The sequence below is a fragment of the Protopterus annectens genome, chromosome 2.part0 (assembly GCF_019279795.1).
Source record: "Protopterus annectens isolate FY-2018-M chromosome 2.part0, PAN1.0, whole genome shotgun sequence".
Taxonomy (NCBI): domain Eukaryota; kingdom Metazoa; phylum Chordata; order Ceratodontiformes; family Protopteridae; genus Protopterus; species Protopterus annectens.
This window is the reverse complement of record NC_056728.1, coordinates 187,130,337-187,149,915: the sequence shown is the minus strand read 5'-3', so window position 1 is coordinate 187,149,915 and position 19,579 is coordinate 187,130,337. Positions and strand designations below refer to the sequence as shown.

Genomic DNA, 19,579 nt, shown 5'->3' with positions numbered 1-19,579 from the left:
AGATTTGAAAAATGTGCGAAAGGACTAAATAAACGATAAAAAAAAATCAGAAGTTGGAAGCTGTTGACTGTGGATATGAACAGTAAGCATATTTTTATTAGAGGAGAAACTGTGGTACATAATTTATTAAAAAAAAATTGGGAGTGAACGATGGCAAGCTTTAAGTGAGATGGTTTGTTTTTCCCAGCATTACAAAGTGGTATATAATGACCAGATTTGAAAGGGTATTTTAGGGCTCCTGTATAATACAAGCAGAAAACTGCAAAGTAAAATAGAAAGAAATTATTTTGAAATGGGATTGGGAGGGGTTCACAAAATAAGAAGAGAGTAGCTTTTTGGATGCAGCCCTTTAAGAAGAGTAACAACAACCATGCAGAATATTATATTTTCAAAGTAGCAAAAACAATTTTAAGACCTAATCCAACATGGGAATGGAGAAAGATTTTAACAATAGGACTGACTGCAAGAAGGGGCTTAGAAAATATGCAATAATGAGGTGGTATTTATTGATGAAAATTATCAAATGAACAAATGTATCAGTAGAAAATAGAGAGAGAAATGGAATAGAGTGGGATGAGTCCAAGCAGAATTTTGGACTTTGGGTTGGAGACTGCATTCTCTACCAGTGATTGATAACTGAGTATAGACAAGGAGAAAGGGTTAGTTGGTTAGCTGAGTGTTAAATGAAAGACCAGTTCTGCTTGAATTTGTGACGCCCCACTTCTGGGCCAGTAATCAAGGTCCTGAATCCTCAGCACTGACACCAGTGAGGCACTTGAAACAAAGATAAGATACACACAGTATTTCCAGATGCAGCTGTCTGCATCAAGCACAATTTCCCTTAACAGCACACAGGTAAACAAGTCAGTCCAGGGTCTGGATTTCTTTATATCTGTCTCCCTCCAGGGCTCCAATAAGGCTCCCCACTAGCACAGCTGTAGTGTGTGAAGTCCTCAGCTGAGTGTCCAAGCCAAGTCCTCCAGCACCCTTTCCCTGAAAGTAGTGCTTCGTGTCCATGCTCCAAGTAGCTCACACACACACAAACGTTGAGATTTGATTTTCATACATACACATACACCTGGGAAAGACTGGCTCTGTTTTACCCCCATGCCCCCATCTGCCCAGACTATAAGGTAGTTATCATTGCCACCAGACACTAGAAAGCCAGCTACCCAAGTCTCTTGCAAGGCTACCCAGTTATACGAAGTGAAGTTAATGTTAATACAAATGGTAATGTTGACCAAACAGACAGGCTTCAGGAGTGGCCACAGTGTCACCAAAAGATATAAGTACTCTCAAAGGTTAAAATACTCTCTAAAGGACCAGACAAATTGAAAAGTTTAAATATATTTAATAATAAATAATAAAAGATCATGAAAATATGAAATATCTATTTACAGTAAGAGCCAGAGTTCAATCACAGGAAATATTAAAAATAACACAGCTGGAAAGATTCACACAGTTGCGGAAAAACAATACTTAACTGTTCTCACTATATTTTCCTGACTGATCTAGAGAATTACCATTCCAACTTACTTAACAGAGCAAGGAAAAATTTAAGTAGGTGAGGGATCCTTCTGTGCCAGGTTCCAAGAAACAGGCTGCCCTGAAACTTCACTCTCACCTAATGTTAAAACATTATTTGTTTACAGAATGACATCACCTACATCTAATCATCTTACTTCTAGTTCCTGTGCAACCCCCATTGCTAGAAACTGCCAGGATTTAGCACCTAAATGTCAATAATGCACACACAAGAGCATTGCTGAGATGTGATGCAGCTTCTGGAAGTCGCAAAACAATTACAGACTTCTACAGAGAATGATAAACCATGCTTCTTACAGACATTTCATCTCTGGCTTTATTCAGAAATGTGAGATAACTTATTTATGGCCTTAGGCCCAGTAATTTAATTTCTTACTATTTTCCAAAGATAGCTGGAGCTAAGCTTAATCTCATCTCTTCCAGTATCCTCTGTTAACATATATTTAATTCAGTTACAATACAATCAGGACACACTGTTGGTACATTTTTAACACAAGTAACTTTACAAATCCATTTTCAGAGCAAGCATCTGTACAAGTAAGTTTGATAAGCAAATAACATATAATGCTTTATCAAATTCCAGCTAGCTGTGCTCTCATGTTACACATCCACTGCCCTACTTCTCCTGGCATAGCTGAAGTTCAGTTGCTACAAAAGCATTTAAGGCATAACTGTGTGTGTTAAGGTAATTCCTTAAATATTCACCAAAAATTGTAGTTATGAAGGCTTCAGTTTTGATGAGTGATCACTAATACCAACTTCAAAAGTGTAGGAGTTGTATAGCGATTGCATGCAAAAGCCATGTTTTTTTCTGGAGATAGACTGAAAAAGAGCTTGTTTTACTTTGTCACATGTATTTGTTTTACTTTCACACCTATCCCAGTGTATTTAATATAAATTATCTGTCTTTGCAGGAAGAGCAGGCTGCCAAGGTGAAAGCAGAGAAGATTAAAGTAGCCCTGGAGAAGATTAAAGAGGCACAAGTAAAAAAGGTAGAGGTTGTTTGCTTTCTGCATTGTGACTTAGCAGTTGAAAATTAGTTTTATTTAAGCCTGTTAAAAGTTTTCAACATCACTGAGACATAATCTGACAATTATACTTGCTTGTACTGTATTATATGCTTCCTCCATAATGACAAATCTTTCTACTTCCCAAATGGCCAAACTTGAACAATTCCTTAATAAAGAAGCCCATTTACTCCTAAACTGTGGTGGGGGAGAAGCAGGAAAGGATTTGATAGCCATCAGGGGAAATCAAGTGCTTCAGAACTTCGTACTACATAGCACAGTGCTGGTCTTTCAAGCACTGTTTGAGATCCATTATTCTGATTGGGAAAGCAAGTCTGCAGTGGAGTCTGCACTGTAGTATAAAATTCATCAGTGCCAAGTGATAAATATTTCAGATCCCTTTAGTGCAGCTTATTACCAGTGTGTTCCATTTTTTCATATTCTTTATACATTTGTGAACTACTGCTTTTACATTTGTGTTATTGCTGGGCTGGCCATTCATTCTGAGGTTGTCCTGGGGGCCTGGATCATTTGTGCTTCCATCTGGGGGGATTTTTTTTCTTTTATGACTTACCCAGTCCCTTTCCCCCCACCACCCCCACCCTTGTTTATTACATCCAAGGGCAATTCCCTTCTTTGGACCACACCTCACCTTACAGGCATATCAACAAGCACCCTCCATCTTGGATGGGGATGCCTATCCCTTCCCTGATGCTCTGTACTGCATTTATTAATGTACTGTAATATAGCTTTGAAACTGTAACCACCTCACAGAAAAGATAAAAAGATAAACTGTCACAAGTTTCCAAGCAACACACAGCCTCAGGAACCATGAAGTTTGATGTTGCAGAGTCAAATGTGATGACTTGTAGTTACTGTAAGGTGATGCTTTTTTCCCTTTTCTGTGTTTTTCTGGCTTGTACCTGTAATTTACAGCTTTCCTTCACTGACCAATTGGCCCATTCATTCTGTCACCCCCCCCAACCATTCACCTAGTAGTAAGGGGGGGGGGGTAGGTAAGCCACCAGTCAGAGAGGCCGTCTTCCTTACAGGTCATGAGACAGGTTTGATTAGTACACCAAGAGCTAGAGGACTTAGGAAAGGAGAGAAATGAAGGGGCATTACCTGCTTTGAATTTTCCTTGTTGGAGCTTGAGGGGTGTTTTTACAGAACACGAGTAGGTATCTACTCTTATCTCCCATTAATCCATCTCTGGTGTAAACTGGAGACCTAGCAGGAGTCATTCTTTATGGGCAGGGAATGTGGAATTTCTTCAGGGGAAGCATCACCCATGGATGTGAATGATGTCTCTGCACTGCTTGTACGGCCCTGGAGTACTTACCATGTCATGCAAGGTATTAAGGCTTACAGTAAAATTTCACTGATGGCTACCTGTATGACAAATGCACTATGATTACCTGTTGCTGCATTGAGGGTGATGGGAAGATTTGCAGTAATCAGCTAGATAGTCTCCAAGCATGGAGGGGCAAACAAATAAATTCCGTTCAGGTGTGGGTCTTTTTGATCCCCAGTTCCTTCCTCTAGTGGCTTATTGTAAATAGCGCCAAGGTAAGACCTGCAGTACTGACATAGATAGTGAAATTCCCCTTTCTTACATGCATGCTGAGTCCAGCAGTGCTAGGCTTCTTGGAAGACCAAAGCAGATCAGTGGTCCATGGCCATCTTGCTGCCCCACCCAGCCACAAGTGGGTGTCAGTATTGTAATGGGACTGAGCCAGTAATGGTCTTTCACTCTCCCTAGCCAGTATCATCATGGCCAAGGTCACTTGTTGATCCTTGGATATTTGAGTTGGTGAGGCTTTATCCATCTATACCATAAAGCAGACTTGCGAGGGAATGATTTTAAGTGTCCGTTGATTATCTGTGTAAGTAAACTGTCACAATTCTGTTGCTCATAATTACCGATGCTTATGTGGAGCAGGTAGCTGAAAATTTACATAAGCTGAATCCAAGAGAGCAAAGCAGAAAAGAGATCATTACAAAGGATTGCACTCGCAATACTTGATGCGAGTACAGAGCTTTTACCAGTAAAAAGAGATAAATGGACCATATGTAGAATGTGCATAATATCAGTCTTAATCCTAATACGTTTACTTAATATACTGTTGCTGCTATCCCCTCTGTCACTTCCCCTATAGCTTCCCATCCTTTCTCTAATTTGCACTTTGAAGATGATTCTGGAATTCTTACTTTTTAACAATAAAAACTGCAGTGTTGAATCCTCAGCTTCTAACATGCATGACCTTCCTTTCCACTTATTTGATGGTACTGCTGCATATTGTATAAATACCTTGTACTATAAATATGTAAAGTGATGACGTAATCAGTGAAACGATAGTTCTGCTAAACTGCAGGTAATTTGCTTGTATTTTTCCCACTTGGGTGGTGGTGGTCATAGCATATTATATACCTTTGTACTTAATATCGTATTCTGTGAGCTGTGTTTATATATGTTATCTGTACAGTTTGTACCTTACTGTTGGGCAGCGTCTGAAATTGGTCCTTTGGGATGAAGGCTTTTCCCTGCTTAATACATCTTGGATCAGTGGAATTGAGTCAGTGAAATCTGATAAAGCCTTTGAGGAAATGACTACATGCAGGGTGCATGGACTGGTCAGTAATTGCCTTTTATTTCTGACTTTTTGCTTGAAAGCTGAAGTCTGAAGGCTGTAGTATAGTTTGTTTCATTTTCCTGTGTAACATTGTTCTCTGTGACCTCAACTGAATTAGTGCTAAATACCCTAATTATAACCTCAGCAAAACATTACTTGTCATCTTTGTTCTTAGCTTCCTGTGTGGTCACCTTCATATTAATTCCTTCTTACTTAGGGTTCAACTACAGTCATGACATTTTGTAAAACCTTGGACTGTGCTGCTGTTCTAGCTCATTTTATAAGCAGAAAACACACACACAAAAAAAAGGCAGAGAAAAGATTTGTTTGAATGAAAACCTTCTTTTGAGACATTTTGTTGAGTATATAGTATCTTGTGCACTCCATGTTTAGTTTGTGTAATGTGCACTTCCTGTTTCCTTTTCCTGCGGCTGTGCCTCTTAGCCAACCTTACGGCCTTATTCATTTGTGTATTAGTTAAATATTAATTCACATTGACCTTGAATGTAGGTGTTGCTCTTCATGGAAGAATAGTGAATGTAGGATTGTAGATTGCAGCTGTGCATTTATGTAATCTGTCAGATAATGCCAGTCATGCTGCTTTCAGTTGGATAGCTGTCACTGGTCAGAATGTGGACTAAATGTGTTTCTCGTTTGAAATGCATTGTTCGAAAGTCACATTCGATTAAAATACAAAATTGGAAAATGTGAGGTGTTTTCTCTGATGAGGCAAACCACCTACATCCCAATCTCATGCAGGTGTTATCACTCCTGCTCCCTTTTAAATACAATCATCAAGTCAGATAGCACTGCACCCCTGACAGTGACCTGGAGTTTAATTCTGAATTTTAATCAAATAACACTTTCAGTACAGTTTGTATCAAAAGAAAGACTGACTAATTTAATGTGTAATTTTGGAGTTGCAGGCACGGAAGCAGTGGTGCTTTGTAGAGTATTTTCAAGGCTGATTTCTTCTGTGACAGTGCAGTTATTTCTTGCGAAGGATACATTTATCAGTGGATGGGTTTGGATCCGATATTCAGATCACTCGACCGTTACACTAGTTCATGGCCACCAGCAAACTCTCAAGCTCCTTTCCTACCCATAATGCACCATGGCCAACGTCCCTCAGATCTCGTTTGCTGCTTTCTCATCTAGACGTGGTCACCTTTGCTCTTGAGCTTTTTGATGAAGGTAAGTCAAAGTTTTACAAGCTTTTTCCTTTTAACAGTTAATTTGAGATAGAGTAAATCTTTTTGCGACAGAAGTAGCTGTTTCTCCACTAGTCTCTCAATTTTATTCACCTTTCTACTTTTACACTTGTTAGTGTATTTTTTGCTACCATTGTTGGTAGGTCTTTCCTAGCCCGTTTCTTTTCTTTAAAGCTAATTTTACCTAACCAAAGAAAAAATTCTGTTCTAGCCTTTTTCTTATTGGTGTCTTCCTTTCAGGAGTATTAGTATTTAGTTGCTCACTGTCTGGATACTTTAGATTACAATTTTCTGAATATCCTTTTGATATCTGTTATATTACAATGTCTGTTAAAGGACTCAAGAAATATGAAAAGTGTGGGCACAAAATACCCTTTCCATATGCTCACTCTGTGTATTCTGTTTAGGGTCCAAACATCTTGACCAGGAATGCGACATTTGCAGTGGGTTCAACCCCAGGGCTTTAATGGAAAGACTGAATAAATTAGTCTTAAAGGGGCTATTACCAACTCCTTTTTCTCAGGCCATATCTTGAGTTCAGGCTACAAAAACTAAAATCCAGGACCCTTTAAAAAGGTCCAGATCTTCTGACTCAACTGCTTCTGCTTCATCAGAGCCAAGAATAAAGAAGTCCAAATCGGATCTGACCATCTTTGGATCCGATAAAATATGTGGCTAGTCCTTCCTCTGATCTGACTAAACATACCCGGATCCTAAACCATTGCCACGTGCTGTGTATTCACCCAGAGCGGATCCAGTAAAGGGTGCCTTCCCCTTTCTTTAGTGTGCCACTCTGTCTCCTTTGGTGGGGTCCCCTCATTCCTCCAGAAGTCTCACAAAGGCAAATGTGGAAAGGATGATGATATTCTTCATGGAGAAATTTCAGAAGGGAGTCCTCACGGTTCCTACCCACTTGGGTCAGGAATAACATCCATCTACTACTACACCGATAACTACTATTCCTCTGATCCAACCTGTGGTGTTAGAGTCCTTGGATCCAAGCGTTTTGGGTCCTTCTGGGTCAGATCCAAAGAGAGCATTGTCTTCAGATCCAACTGTTTCTGAGTACACTGGCCCCAACATCTTCGTATCTGGATAACTCTCGGAGCTGCCACCAGGTTGGATCTGGGGGGGATAGGATTGACTCCGAGGTTTTCAGAGCTCTCACTCTCTTTCAGAGCTTCAGCGTTGGACAGTTCAGCTCTAGGTTCCCCCTTGGGTGGACTTCTCTCAGAGCAGAGGGAAGTGGCACGTCAGAAACTCATTTTCTCAGCTTTGTTGACTTCCTTCTCTCTTGAGCAGTCTGCTTTCCAAGTTGTGAAGAGGTTTTCTCTGCTCCAGCAGCTCAGATGGGTCTTTCCCCCTCAGATCCACCCTTGACATCTCAGCTGATTTTGCACAGTGATCCTCAGCATTCAGTGCCATGGGGACAGCCAGCCCAAAGCTTCCAGATCACCCAGGTGGGTATTGTCATCTCTTCTGATACTTCTCTAGAGCATCCCACTGAAGAAGTCCCTTGAAAGAGGACATGCAAGAGGAGGCACTTGGACTCTCCCCAGGAGTCCATCACCAAGATTACTGACTTTGATGAGGGGAGAAGGGTCTCCCAAATCACCACCCAATGACATCTCATTTGGAGCTTTTGAGATCCTTAAACAGAAGGGTAGGTTGTCTGCCCAAAACGCAACTCCTGGGGAGTCAGTATTTCTAGAAGCTTTTGGAACTGACCCGTCTACCTCCTGGGTTACTCCAGCCACTGATGAAGTTACTAATTTGGTTTCTAAGTGGAATTGAAGGAACATGATACAGTTGAGCCAATCCCGAAGAGACCAGACAGGATTCTTGCTCCACCTGTAGGAAGAGAACATTGGAGTAAGGGAGTACCAGTTGATGCAATGGTCCTGGTGGCAGCTACAAAGAAGGAACTCATAGAACAGAGTTCCACTGTCTGTCCCCCTAACAGAGAGCTTAGGGCATTAGACAGTTTTGGGAAGTGAAGTTATACTTCAGTGGTATTTGCTCTCTGATTGCTGAACTACTTGGCACACTTCACGATACTGCAAAGGGACTTGATTAAGGTACTTTCAAACTCCCTTTCAGGGACCACTACTGGAGAGGCTCAAACTTCTGTGGTCTCACAGTTGGCTACTCTTAAATCCATTGCAAATTCATCCATGAGGCTCATCTCACATGCTGCAGAAGGCACCTCTGTGGGCTGTGGGTTCAAGTATTTCCATCAGTAGGCATGGTTGTATGCACCTGTGTGATTTTTGCGGAGCTCTTTAAGGTATCTTTCATCAGTGCTCCCTTTGACAGTTCTTCTTTGTTTGATCCCACAGTAAAAGATGCACTCTCCAGGTGTGAGAAAGATAGAAAGACCCTATCGGCAATGGGGGTATGTCTTTCACCCCCTCAATAAACCTTTTCCAGGCATCAACGGGGAGGTTAAAAGTTGCGGTTCAGAAAGTCTCAGGGTCCTTCTAGGACATATGTGAAGGTAGTTCCCTCAGAGGCAGAAGGGGGAGTGATAATGGCAGAAGATGCTCTTGTGGCAGAGGAGGCCCACAAAACCAAGGGTCTAGAGATGCATTTTCAGACAGACCCTTTCAGTGCTCCTGAAGGGAGGCCTGATTGTCTTCCTCTGGAGGCAGTGAGGGCTTGCTTACCTCTGCACCAGGAAGTCTGGCTAAACATAAAGGACACTTTGGCGCAGAGAATCATTTCCAGAGATTATATTATTCCCTTTTCCCTACCACCTATGTTACCCAGGAAAATCCACGATGTTTCACCCAATCAGAGGGAAGCAGCAACACTAAAAATCCAAAAGCTGCTAGTAAGTCATCCAAGAAGTCCAGCCAGACCAAATAGAATCAGAAACTTATTCAAGATTCTTTTTAGTGCCAAAGAAAACAGGGAACTGGAAACCGATTTTAGATCTGTTTGTTGAACAAATCAGTTTGACACACCAGGTTTTGGATGGCCACGATTCAGTCCATTCTACCCTTTCTGAGCAAGGAAGACTGTATCTGCTTGGTAGACTGTCAGGATGGGTGTTATCACACAAAAATGAACAGATGATCCATAAGGTACTTGCGCGTCTGGCTGGGTGCCAGTCAGTTCCAGTTCAGAGCACAGCTCCAAGGGTCTTCACTAAGTGTATGTCAGTAGTAGAAGCTCACTTAAAACTGCAGGGATTCCTGGTGTTTCCATACTTAGATGACTTGTTCATTAATGCTCCAACCAGGTATCACGTGTGAGACCAAGTATTGCAAACTTGTTCAAATCTTGGAATAACCATCAGTTACAACAAGTCACAATTACAATCAATTCATTCATAGGGGCAATGTTCAACACAGTATCTATGGTAGCTTCTCTTCCCCTTTTGAAAGTACAATCAGTAGGAAATCAGGTCAAGAAAATAATTTGCAGTACCAGAATTTCAGCCCAGTTAATTCTGCAAGCCACGGGATCAGCTTCAGCAGCAATAATCTTAGTTCCTTTAGCAAGATATGTGAGAATTCTGCAATGGATGCTGCAAACACAGTTGTCAGTTCTCTCTCACCCCATATTGGCAAGGATAAGAATAACTTAGTTAAGAAAAAGGTATATTTCCTGGTGGATGCAGTCATAACATCTGTTGCAATGTCATCCTTTCATTCTCCCTAATCCCAAGGCCATAGTGACCAAGGGCACTTTCAGATTGTGTGGGGGGTTATTTTCTGAGAAACACAGTCCAAGGCACTTGGTCCCCCACAGAGGCCAACTTGCATGTCAATGTCCTGGAAATGATAGTGGTGCTTTTGATGATGCAAACATTTCAAAATTCTCCCCCCTCAGAACAATTGCAGTCCAAATGGACAATGTGTCAGTAGATTGGTACATCAACAAACAAGGGGGAACCAGAGCTTACCCCCTGTATCGAGAAGCCCTAAGGGTGTGGCAATGGGCAATTTCTTCCAGCCACTTTCTAGTCGCAACACATATTCCAGGAAAGTTCAGCATGATAGCAGACAGACTGAGCAGGTCCATCTTACTACCTCACGAGTGGTGTCTCAACAGCAAAGTGACAGACATAATTTTGCATCAGTGAGACCGGCCTTGCTGCAATTTCTTTGCTTCTCTCCTAAACAACAAGGGCAGCAGCATCTTTGCCCTGATCTGTCTACTGGGGGGGGGGGGAGTCATTGAGGGATACTGTACTCCACGATTGGCCCCCCAGTCTTTTGTACACTTATCTCTGGACTCCTTTAATTCCCAAATTCCTTTAGAAAGCAGCTAGGTTGAAGACCAATGTTATATTCACTGCAACTTACTGGCTTTGAAAAATGTGGTTCCCATTCCTTTGGCCTCATCTTCTGTACCTACCTTGGATTTTAGATACAATTTCAGACCTTCTGTCTCACCCGACAGGCATGGTTCACCTGGACACCTCAAATCTAAAACTGACTGTACGGTTTCTCCAATTCCATTAATAGCCAGGCAACCAATGTTGCCTTCTCCTGTCTGTTCTGTACTGTTATCTTCCCATAAAGCCTCTACAAGAAAACTTTACAGAAGTAAATGAAGAAGATTTGTTTATTGTGCAGACCAGGATCCGGTAAACCCCTTCTTAGCCCCAATTTATTCTGTTCTTGAATTTATTAGTGAATTTATTTAATGAGGGTGCTAGTTCAACAATTAAAATTCAACTCGCAACCATGTCTAGCATTCGTGTGGGGTTTCAGAATTCCTCTCTGACTTCCTCTAAATTGTGTAAAGCCTTTTTGAAAGGTACTCTTCTACTTAGACTTCCTTATAAATGTCCCATACTTCCATGAGATTTCAATTTGGTACTGCAAGCCTTAACACATTCCCCCTTGGAACCAGCAGCTAAATGTGATTTGAAATTTGAGCTGGAAAACTGTCTCTAGCTGCAATTACATCTTCTAGAAGAATTTCTGAATTTCAAGCATTATCTTCTTAAGCCCCCCCACACTTGATTTTCCACAAGGATAGGGTCACCTTGCTTCCTTCTTACCTAATGTGATGTCAGAATCCAACATTAACCAAGCCATTAACCTGCCAGTATTCTTCCCAAACTTTTCAACTAAAGGAGAATATATGCTGCACTTACTGGATGTTCATAGGCAATTACGTTTCTACTTGCAAAGAACAAAAGCAATAAGGAAGGCAGACCAGCTGGTTGTTTCCTTTGCACATAAGTTGCGGGAATCAATTCCAAAGATAACTCTTGTCAAATGTTTGATGGGTTGAATGTTGTTTGTCTACAACAAGTTGAATCTCCCCTTACCAAAACCATTAAAGGCTCATTCAGCCAGACCTATGGCTATTTCCACTGTAGTCCAGTCTAGAGCATCCATGGACGATCTGTGTGTGGCCTGTTAAATCTTCATTCCTTTATCACTCATTACAAACGAGATCTGGTTTTGAGGGGAAGAGTGGCCTTTGGCTCAGTCATACTCAGGAATATCCTTCCTTAGAGTCCACCCAGGAATTTAGGTAGCTGAGTACTCTGTCCCATTCGTTGAGGAATGAATGAAAATTGACAATATTCGGATAAAGAAGTTCTGTACTTACCATAACATTCAATCTGTGTTGTCCATTTCATTCTTCCTCAACTCCCCACCCTCCATCTCCCTCCATGTCTTACAAATGACTTCTGGAGGAATGAGACTCTTGGGGATACCATATGTCCCTCGTGTTTAACTCCAGTTATGGCAATTCTTTTATAGTTTTCTCTCTCTCTCTCTCTCTCTCAAGCAGTAAATAGGATCTGAGGGACATTGGGCATGGTGCATTATGGGTAGGAAAGGAGCTTGAGAGTTTGTTGGTGGCCACAAACTAGTGTAATGGCAGAGTCAGATCCGAATCCATCCATTGAAGAAGAATGAAAATGGACAACACAGATGGAAAGTTATGGTAAGTACATAACTTCTTTTTTGTTGTTCTCATCACCTTGTTACTTTGCTGGTAGAATTGTATTTTTCCTTTCCAAGATGGATGTGAAGATGAGATAATCTTTCCAGTGTCCAGTTTTTCTGTATGGATGCAGATATTCTATAGTCAAAATTCAGAAAGTTTAATGTGCAAAGAGTTCCAGAGGCAAAGTGATATTACTAATTGTACCCTGCTGTAGAACATCTGAGCAAGTGTTTTTCAAATTTAGTAACAGAATAGTGTGCTCTGTGACGGTATGTTTTTCAGCAGTGAACTAGAGCTAGTTTCTTAAGAATGGTAATTGATGAGTCTTGACCTTGCATTGAAATCATAGTATAAGGCCTTTGTAGATGTAACGTAGAGTTTGTGGTCTAAAAGAGTCAAACATTTAGCGGCAAGTACTAGAATCACATAGTCTAATTTTGGCAGTCTTCTGCGTTGGGTTGCTGGTAAGGTTTCCTTTTCTTTCTGCAGCTTGGCAATAATTTTCTGTCATGTTCCCACTCTCTCTTAATTTCTCCAAATCTTTTGGGTTTCTAATACCATGACAGTAATGGGCCCCATGCCCAAGTTAAAGTACAATTTAAGTTCATGTAATTAGTATTATTTCACTCTGTCAGCCAAAAATGCTCTTTGTAGCACCCGCAATGTGCCCAGTAATGACTCCTGCAGCAATTTGTGCAGAGTTGCATGTATTAATAGAATATCTAATATGATTGCAGACTTTTTTTTAAGAAGACTCATTGCTCCTACTACTATTGGAACTATCTAGGTATCTTTCTTCCACAGTATCAGAAATGGTGAGGAAGCAGCTCCACAATGCTCTCGTTTCTGCTTGCTAATTCTGATATTTTATGACTTTGTGTCTCTCTGTATGCAGGACACTCTAGTCCCTGGGTGTGGCGATTTCAGTGATCAGTGCTACTTTTGTCTTCTTTTCTTGGACCACTATATCCAGTTTTCTAGTATCTATATTTTGAAGTGTTGGCAATGGGTGATCCCATGTGATGTAGACTTCATTTTTTGTGATGCTTTGTGGCTCATGTTTCCAGTATTTTTCAGCCACATCAGTACCATAATGTTTGCACAATCCCCAGTGCAACAGTCTCACCACATTATTACCCTTTCAGTATACAGTCCTTCTGACATTAGTGTGTCACAACCAGCAATGAGGTGTGCAACTGTTTCCAATTCTGTTTCAGAAAACCTTCATTTATCTGTTTCTCCCACATGTTCAATGGACTTTGCAAACCAACATGTACGTAACCCACTGTCTTGTGCCGTCAGTATTAACCTTTCATCTCTTGGTTTGAATTTGCCTCTCTTTAACTATTCCTGCATTTGTTCCTGATCAACATGAGGTTCTTCCAGAAGTTTTCTATACTTTCAACTACAGTTATGCATTTTCCACATTTCTTGCCTTCTCATCTCGTCCTTCACCTTATATTCTTTCTTTTGTTTTTTTTGGCACATTCAGTTGCTGCCTGGTTTTTATCCACTTGTGGTTTGATTTCCAATCCTACTCAGTGCCGATATGCTTTTGCTAGCCTAAGCAGAGAAATCATCTTAGGTTTATTCTCCGCTTGTTTCAAAACTTTCACTACATTTTGGTCTTGTGAGGTCAGCAGATCTATGTAGAGTGCCACGATTGCAGATCTGTCCATGTAGTCAATTTCAGTAGGCCCACCCCTCCTTCGGAACGGGGAATATATAATCTTGGTATGGACTGATTTTTACAAATCATTTGGTGAGCATGAAGGATCCTTCTTATTTTCCTCTCTAATCTATCCAACATGTTTTGGGGCCACATGTGGGAGTATGCTGCTGGGTTAGGAGAGTACACCTAGCTGCTGAGCCATATTTTTTTCTGCTGACAAAGCTTGGATCTTAATCATGGTGGTGTTCATGGAAAAGTGACCACATTCTGTGCCTGAAATATTGAAATTTTCAGTGTTCTTGCAGTCAGCAATCAGGAGTCAGAATGTGCAACAGCAAGGCCTGACTCAAGTGAACAGAGAGCTGTGAGCAAAGCAATGAAGTAAGGGCCATCGGATCAACATAACACCTATGTGCAAAGGAGGCATATTTGCAGACATACCTCATGTTTCTTAAGAAAGTGACTGTTGGTGCCCAGTATATAGAGTACAATGAGGGCCCCTTAAACTGGCCCAGGCCTGTACAGTAGTAGCAGTGTGAAAAGGTAAGCAAATCAGAGGCTACATTTTTGACATATTCATCTCCTGCAAAATCTACCCAAGATGGGGACCTGTTTGGTATTGTATGTTTCTTGCTATCCCTTGATTAGTGAAGTTCAAACTTGTGCCCTTCTTCATTCAACAGTGCAAAGCCTGCAGGAGCTGCACTGCCTAGCAGTCACCTGTGGAGGGGGATCCCAAGGATTCCACACCATCTTTCCAGTGGTTATGCGCCTTGCGCATGCTGATACTTGGTATGTTTCCATACAACAATGATTCAGTGGTGTCACTTCTGACTGAGCAGTCTTCTTTCATTTCCCCTTTTTTCCTGAGATCCTGCATTACTTCCCAGCCAAGTTCAGGGATGGTCCATGTGGTCCTTCTGCACTTTTTACTGTTCTGGAAAGGGAACTCAGAAAAGCATGATATCCTGCTCATTTGAGATGGTTAATGACAGTGTGTCGTCCCCTCTCTGCATGACTGCTCATCTGAGAAGACACTTATCTTGATGAAGTCCTTTGTGTGCTTGCTGTTTGCCTTCTCCCAAGAAATGTCACTTAGAAAGATAAGGTCCTTTGGGTTGTCATTTTCTTCATCATGGCACTTGTCCTTAACTAATCTAGGCTGAATCATTGTGACTTCCGCAGTTTGTAGCTTCCAAACAATCATTCAGCTGTGGTGAGCATTCAACAGTGATCATGTAGCTGCCATATGCTTTAACACATGATGCATCTTCTCACTCCTGCTCCTCAAAGATAACCTACTGTGTATACTTGTGATGTGTGTGATGAAACAGAAAGCAATGGTGACCACAGTAATGTATTTCAATGTTTGACAGTTTTATAACCCTGCCACCAACAAAGCAAATCATTGATTGTTTTTTCTTTGAGTCTGCCCCCCAAAACCATGTGATCTCAGGGTTGATTGTGAAGAAAGTGAAAGACATAATGTTCAAAGTAATGTATTTCAACTTGCTATACACTGACACACTGCCCACATTACAAACCATATTGATGATTATTCAGCCATGATCATGTAACTGACATTTGCTTTCATGCAAAGCCTGCTTTCTTGTTTCCCTCAAAAAAGATGGCCTTCTTCAGACCTGGCTCTGTGACATTCATGGATGAAGCCTTCCCTGTCACCTTGACCACCCAAGAACTAATTACTGACTGTGGCAGTAAAGAAGTGAGGCAGCTGTAGTCAGAGTGTATGGATAATGTCAGCTCACCCAGCCTGGGGGACGAAGACTGTCCTCCTTGCTACACCACTGATACCTGCTGGAGAGAGAGAGGGGTATGACATGTAGTGTAGCACTGTGATTTAAGGATTTGCTTGCCCCTGTCATGCTACATCCATGTGATAGATTGCATAGGAGATCATGCATACTAACAAGTCACATTAGCCAGTAGGGAAGGCTGTAGGCCAAAACATTTCCAAAAATGGAAAAAAATCTTCATGACTGCCTAGATGATAACTCCGCCACTCATTCTGGTGATGCGGAATGAATGGGTTGTAGTGGCTGTAGGTAAATGATGTGCTGGTTGAAAGGTGAAAAACTTCACGAAAACAGCAAAGGGATTGACACATGCTGTGTGTTTGTCATATATTTAATTGTGATGAAAGTAAAAAAAAGAACATAACCACAGTAATACATTTCATCTTGGTACTTAAGACATCCATATATTCTCCCTTCCTTGTCAGCGATCACTTCTTGGTGATCACAAAACTGCCGTTTGCTGTCATCCACCAGCTGCCTCCCAAAAGGCAGCCACTTAAGTGAATCACCTGCAGTGTGCAATTATGAGGAAAACAAAAGCAGTAAAGGCCACAGTGGTGTTTTTCTACTTGCTGGTGCCATTCTCAATCACTATCATGCCATACCATAGTCATAACTAACTAAATAAATAATGATAAAGATCAGGGCATTTGCTGCTTTAGGCATCTTTTCCTTTTGAATGCTCTGTCAAATGACCAGAGATTATTATGTAGCCTGCATCACTGCTTTAGAAGGATAAGGCCCTGACTGTGGCTCAGGTGGCTCAGGCAACCTGAAGTAGCTCAACTGCTTCACAGCATAACCAGGGAGGATAGTTGTTCCCATCTTGTATGGAGAAAGGATGGTGGTTCTTGGCCAGCCATGCCTGCTGCTGCAAGCATGCCGTAACCTCTGCCTTTGTACAAGGGCTAGTTAAGAATATGTGGACGTGACCACCTAATATGGTGGTGGTAAACCCTGTCTGTACATTTGGAGGAGCACATGCAGGCAAATAGTGGGATATAGGTGTTTATTTTTGTGCTGACACAAGTGCCCATGTCACTGAAATACAAGATCTGCCCATGTCACTGAAATACAAGATCTGAAGTAGTTTACTTTATTTGGTCTTCAACCTGTGGGATACCGGATCCGTATTGGATCCAAGCTGGCAATTTCACTATCATCTGCTCCGAGCTCCAAGCACCTCCCCTTTACCCATAATACATCTCCACTACCTTCCAACCCCCGGATCTCATTTGCCACGGTTTGCCTGATGCATTGTGATCTGCTGAGCTCCAAGTTAGTGAGTGGGTTTTTGTATTTCAAGTGACTTTTTTGCAAATATTTTCTATCTTGTTGTTTAATGTAGGTTCCCTCTCCTCCTCCCCTCACTGGTGCGTCGCATGTTAGTAAGTTTCTAAGTAGTTTAGTGTCCGTTTGTTAGTCTGTATTGCGTCCCCTCCCACCTCACTGAGTGTGTGGTGAGTGGTTGTTTGACTGGGAAATGGGTTATTTTCTTCATCTTTTTTCCCTCTTTAGTGTTTTTCTTGTTTAGTCATGGCTGATCCAAAGCCTGTATTTAAAAGGTGCACTGAGTGTGGCCATAAATTTTCTCCTGCAGATTGCCACAGTCTGTATATGTGCTTGGGCGTTGCCCATTTGAATACAGTGTGTAGTGTTTGCTGCGCGGGATTTTACCTGTGCACTATGGCTACGTTGGCCCTCAAAGACCTTATTTCCATTTTTGAGGCAGCTGCCTCATCCACAGCTTCAGTTACAGTGGCTGCTGTGGCCACCTCTCCTTCTTCTCTTGCCCTTGCTTCTCCTCCCTCCCAGGCTGGGACTCAAACTCCCACCTCTAAGCCTGTGGAAGTGGAGCAGAAAAGGGGCAGAGATAAGGAGAGAGAGCATAAGGACAAACATTCTAAGACAGAGAAACGCAAGAGGTCCCTGAACCTTCCTTCTACTCCCGCCAAAAGCCAGGCTAGGATCCATGACTCCCCTTGGCTCCGATCTCCGAGATTTTCCTGGGAGCCGGAGGAGACACATTCTCTATCTAGGGCCTCGGTTCCACAACCCGCCAGGTCAGAGTCCGTGGCCTCGTCGAGGTCTACATGGAGCTTGTCAGAAGTTGACATGGAGAAAATGATGAGGAGGTTCATTTGTACTCCGATCCAGATGGGGGCCCTGCCAGCCCCCTCCCCTCTGGAGGGGAGAGCTCGCTTCCCTTTTTCACACCAATTTCTCCTTCTCCGATCCGTCCACCGGTTTCGGAGTTACTCTGATCTGAGGATGGCCTTAGTCAGGGGGTCGGTGCCGAAGGTACCTGTTTCCTCTATGTCGACAACTGCCTGGACTGTGTCTGATCTGACCAGTTTGGATCCGAGAAGCTCTTGGAGCTTTAGTGTGGGTGTTTGATACGAGGGAGCGGAATTGTTTTTTTTTTTATCTGCTCCGGTATTGTAGGGCTAAGTTCTCTCACTCGGAGCGCTGTCCACTTCGGGCCCGGTTCCGATTATCATGTCGGATCTGGGGAGAGCGGCTTCCATTTTGGCTTCCCAGGAGGTTTGTTCTCCCTCGGCGTTCGACATGGTGGAGAGGATTCTCTCCTCTGGATTGAGACCCTTGACTAACCCCTTGGATTTCGTACCGACCCCCTCGGCTCTGTCTACACATCCCATAATTTTTCCAGAGGGACAGTCATTGCTTGAGGAACCCCAGGCGGTTCCCCCTGAGGAACAAGTGGCTTGCAAGTTCCCCCCAGAGAGCCCCACCAGAGATGTGCCTCACAAGCATACATGTCGAGTACCTCAATGAGGATACAGATTTGGATGATGGGGAAGGTTCCACCAGGTCACCTCCCGATGATGTCTCCTTTGGAGACATCATGGAAATCCTATGCCAACGGAGAGGTTGGTCTGCCCCCAAACCTTTGTCTGACGAATCTGTGTTCCTGGAGACTTTCGGCATGGGCCCATCTACTTCCTGGGTGTCCCCTCCCACAGATCCCCTGGTGGAGCTGGTCACCTTGTGGGCCTGGAAGGAGTCAGACACCATGGAACCAATCTGTAAACATCCTGATAAGATCCTGAGTCCACCATCCGATAGGCCAGCGTGGAACAAGGGCTCCCCCATGGATGCTATGGTGGTAGCAGCAGCCACAAAGAAGGAACTAGCCCAAGAGAGTTCCTTGGTTCATCCTCCTGACCAAGAGTCATAGATGCTGGACTGCTTAGGGAAGTGGGTTTATGCTTCAGTGATTTTTTTTTCCATTAGGGCGCTGAACTACCTGGCCCATGTCATGAGACTCCAGTGCGACCTGGTCAAGGAGCTGGCAGAGTCTCCCCCCAAGTCCATGTCGCAGGAGGACAGGGACTCATTTTCCATGAGGATGGCCAGTTTGAAAGCAGTCTCCAACACATCCATGCGACTCCTTTCACATGCCACTGAAGGAGCAGCTAGGGCGGCTGGGTCCGGCATGTCCATGAGGTGCAACGCCTGGCTCACCTTTCAAGGTGTCCTTTGCCAATGCCCCTTACGATGGCTCTATGCTCTTTGCCAAGACCGTCAAAGAGACTTTAGTCCAGAGTGAGAAGGATGGGAAGACACTGTCTGCCATTGGACTCCACTTCTCGAACCTTCCAAGATCCTTTTCCCGGAATCAGAGAGGGCAAAAGAAGATGTAGTTCCAGAAGTCACATTATTCCCAGGACACGTAGGACTCTTCTTCCCCCAGAGGCAGTGGGGGACAGAATGGACACCGGCCCAGAGGCAGAGGTGGTCCAAGGCATTT

The 19,579-nt window shown here is 42.8% G+C and overlaps 1 protein-coding gene across 3 annotated transcripts in view; it reads left to right on the top strand.

The window, feature by feature from the left end:
* Positions 1–19,579, top strand: part of RAPH1 (Ras association (RalGDS/AF-6) and pleckstrin homology domains 1) — a 2,904,638-nt gene that overhangs the window by 1,981,400 nt on the left and 903,659 nt on the right. For all 3 annotated transcript variants that reach the window (XM_044060647.1, XM_044060646.1, XM_044060645.1), the window contains one exon: positions 2,460–2,537. In XM_044060647.1, the coding sequence (XP_043916582.1) occupies positions 2,460–2,537 (78 nt within the window). The remainder of the gene's footprint in view (positions 1–2,459; positions 2,538–19,579) is intronic.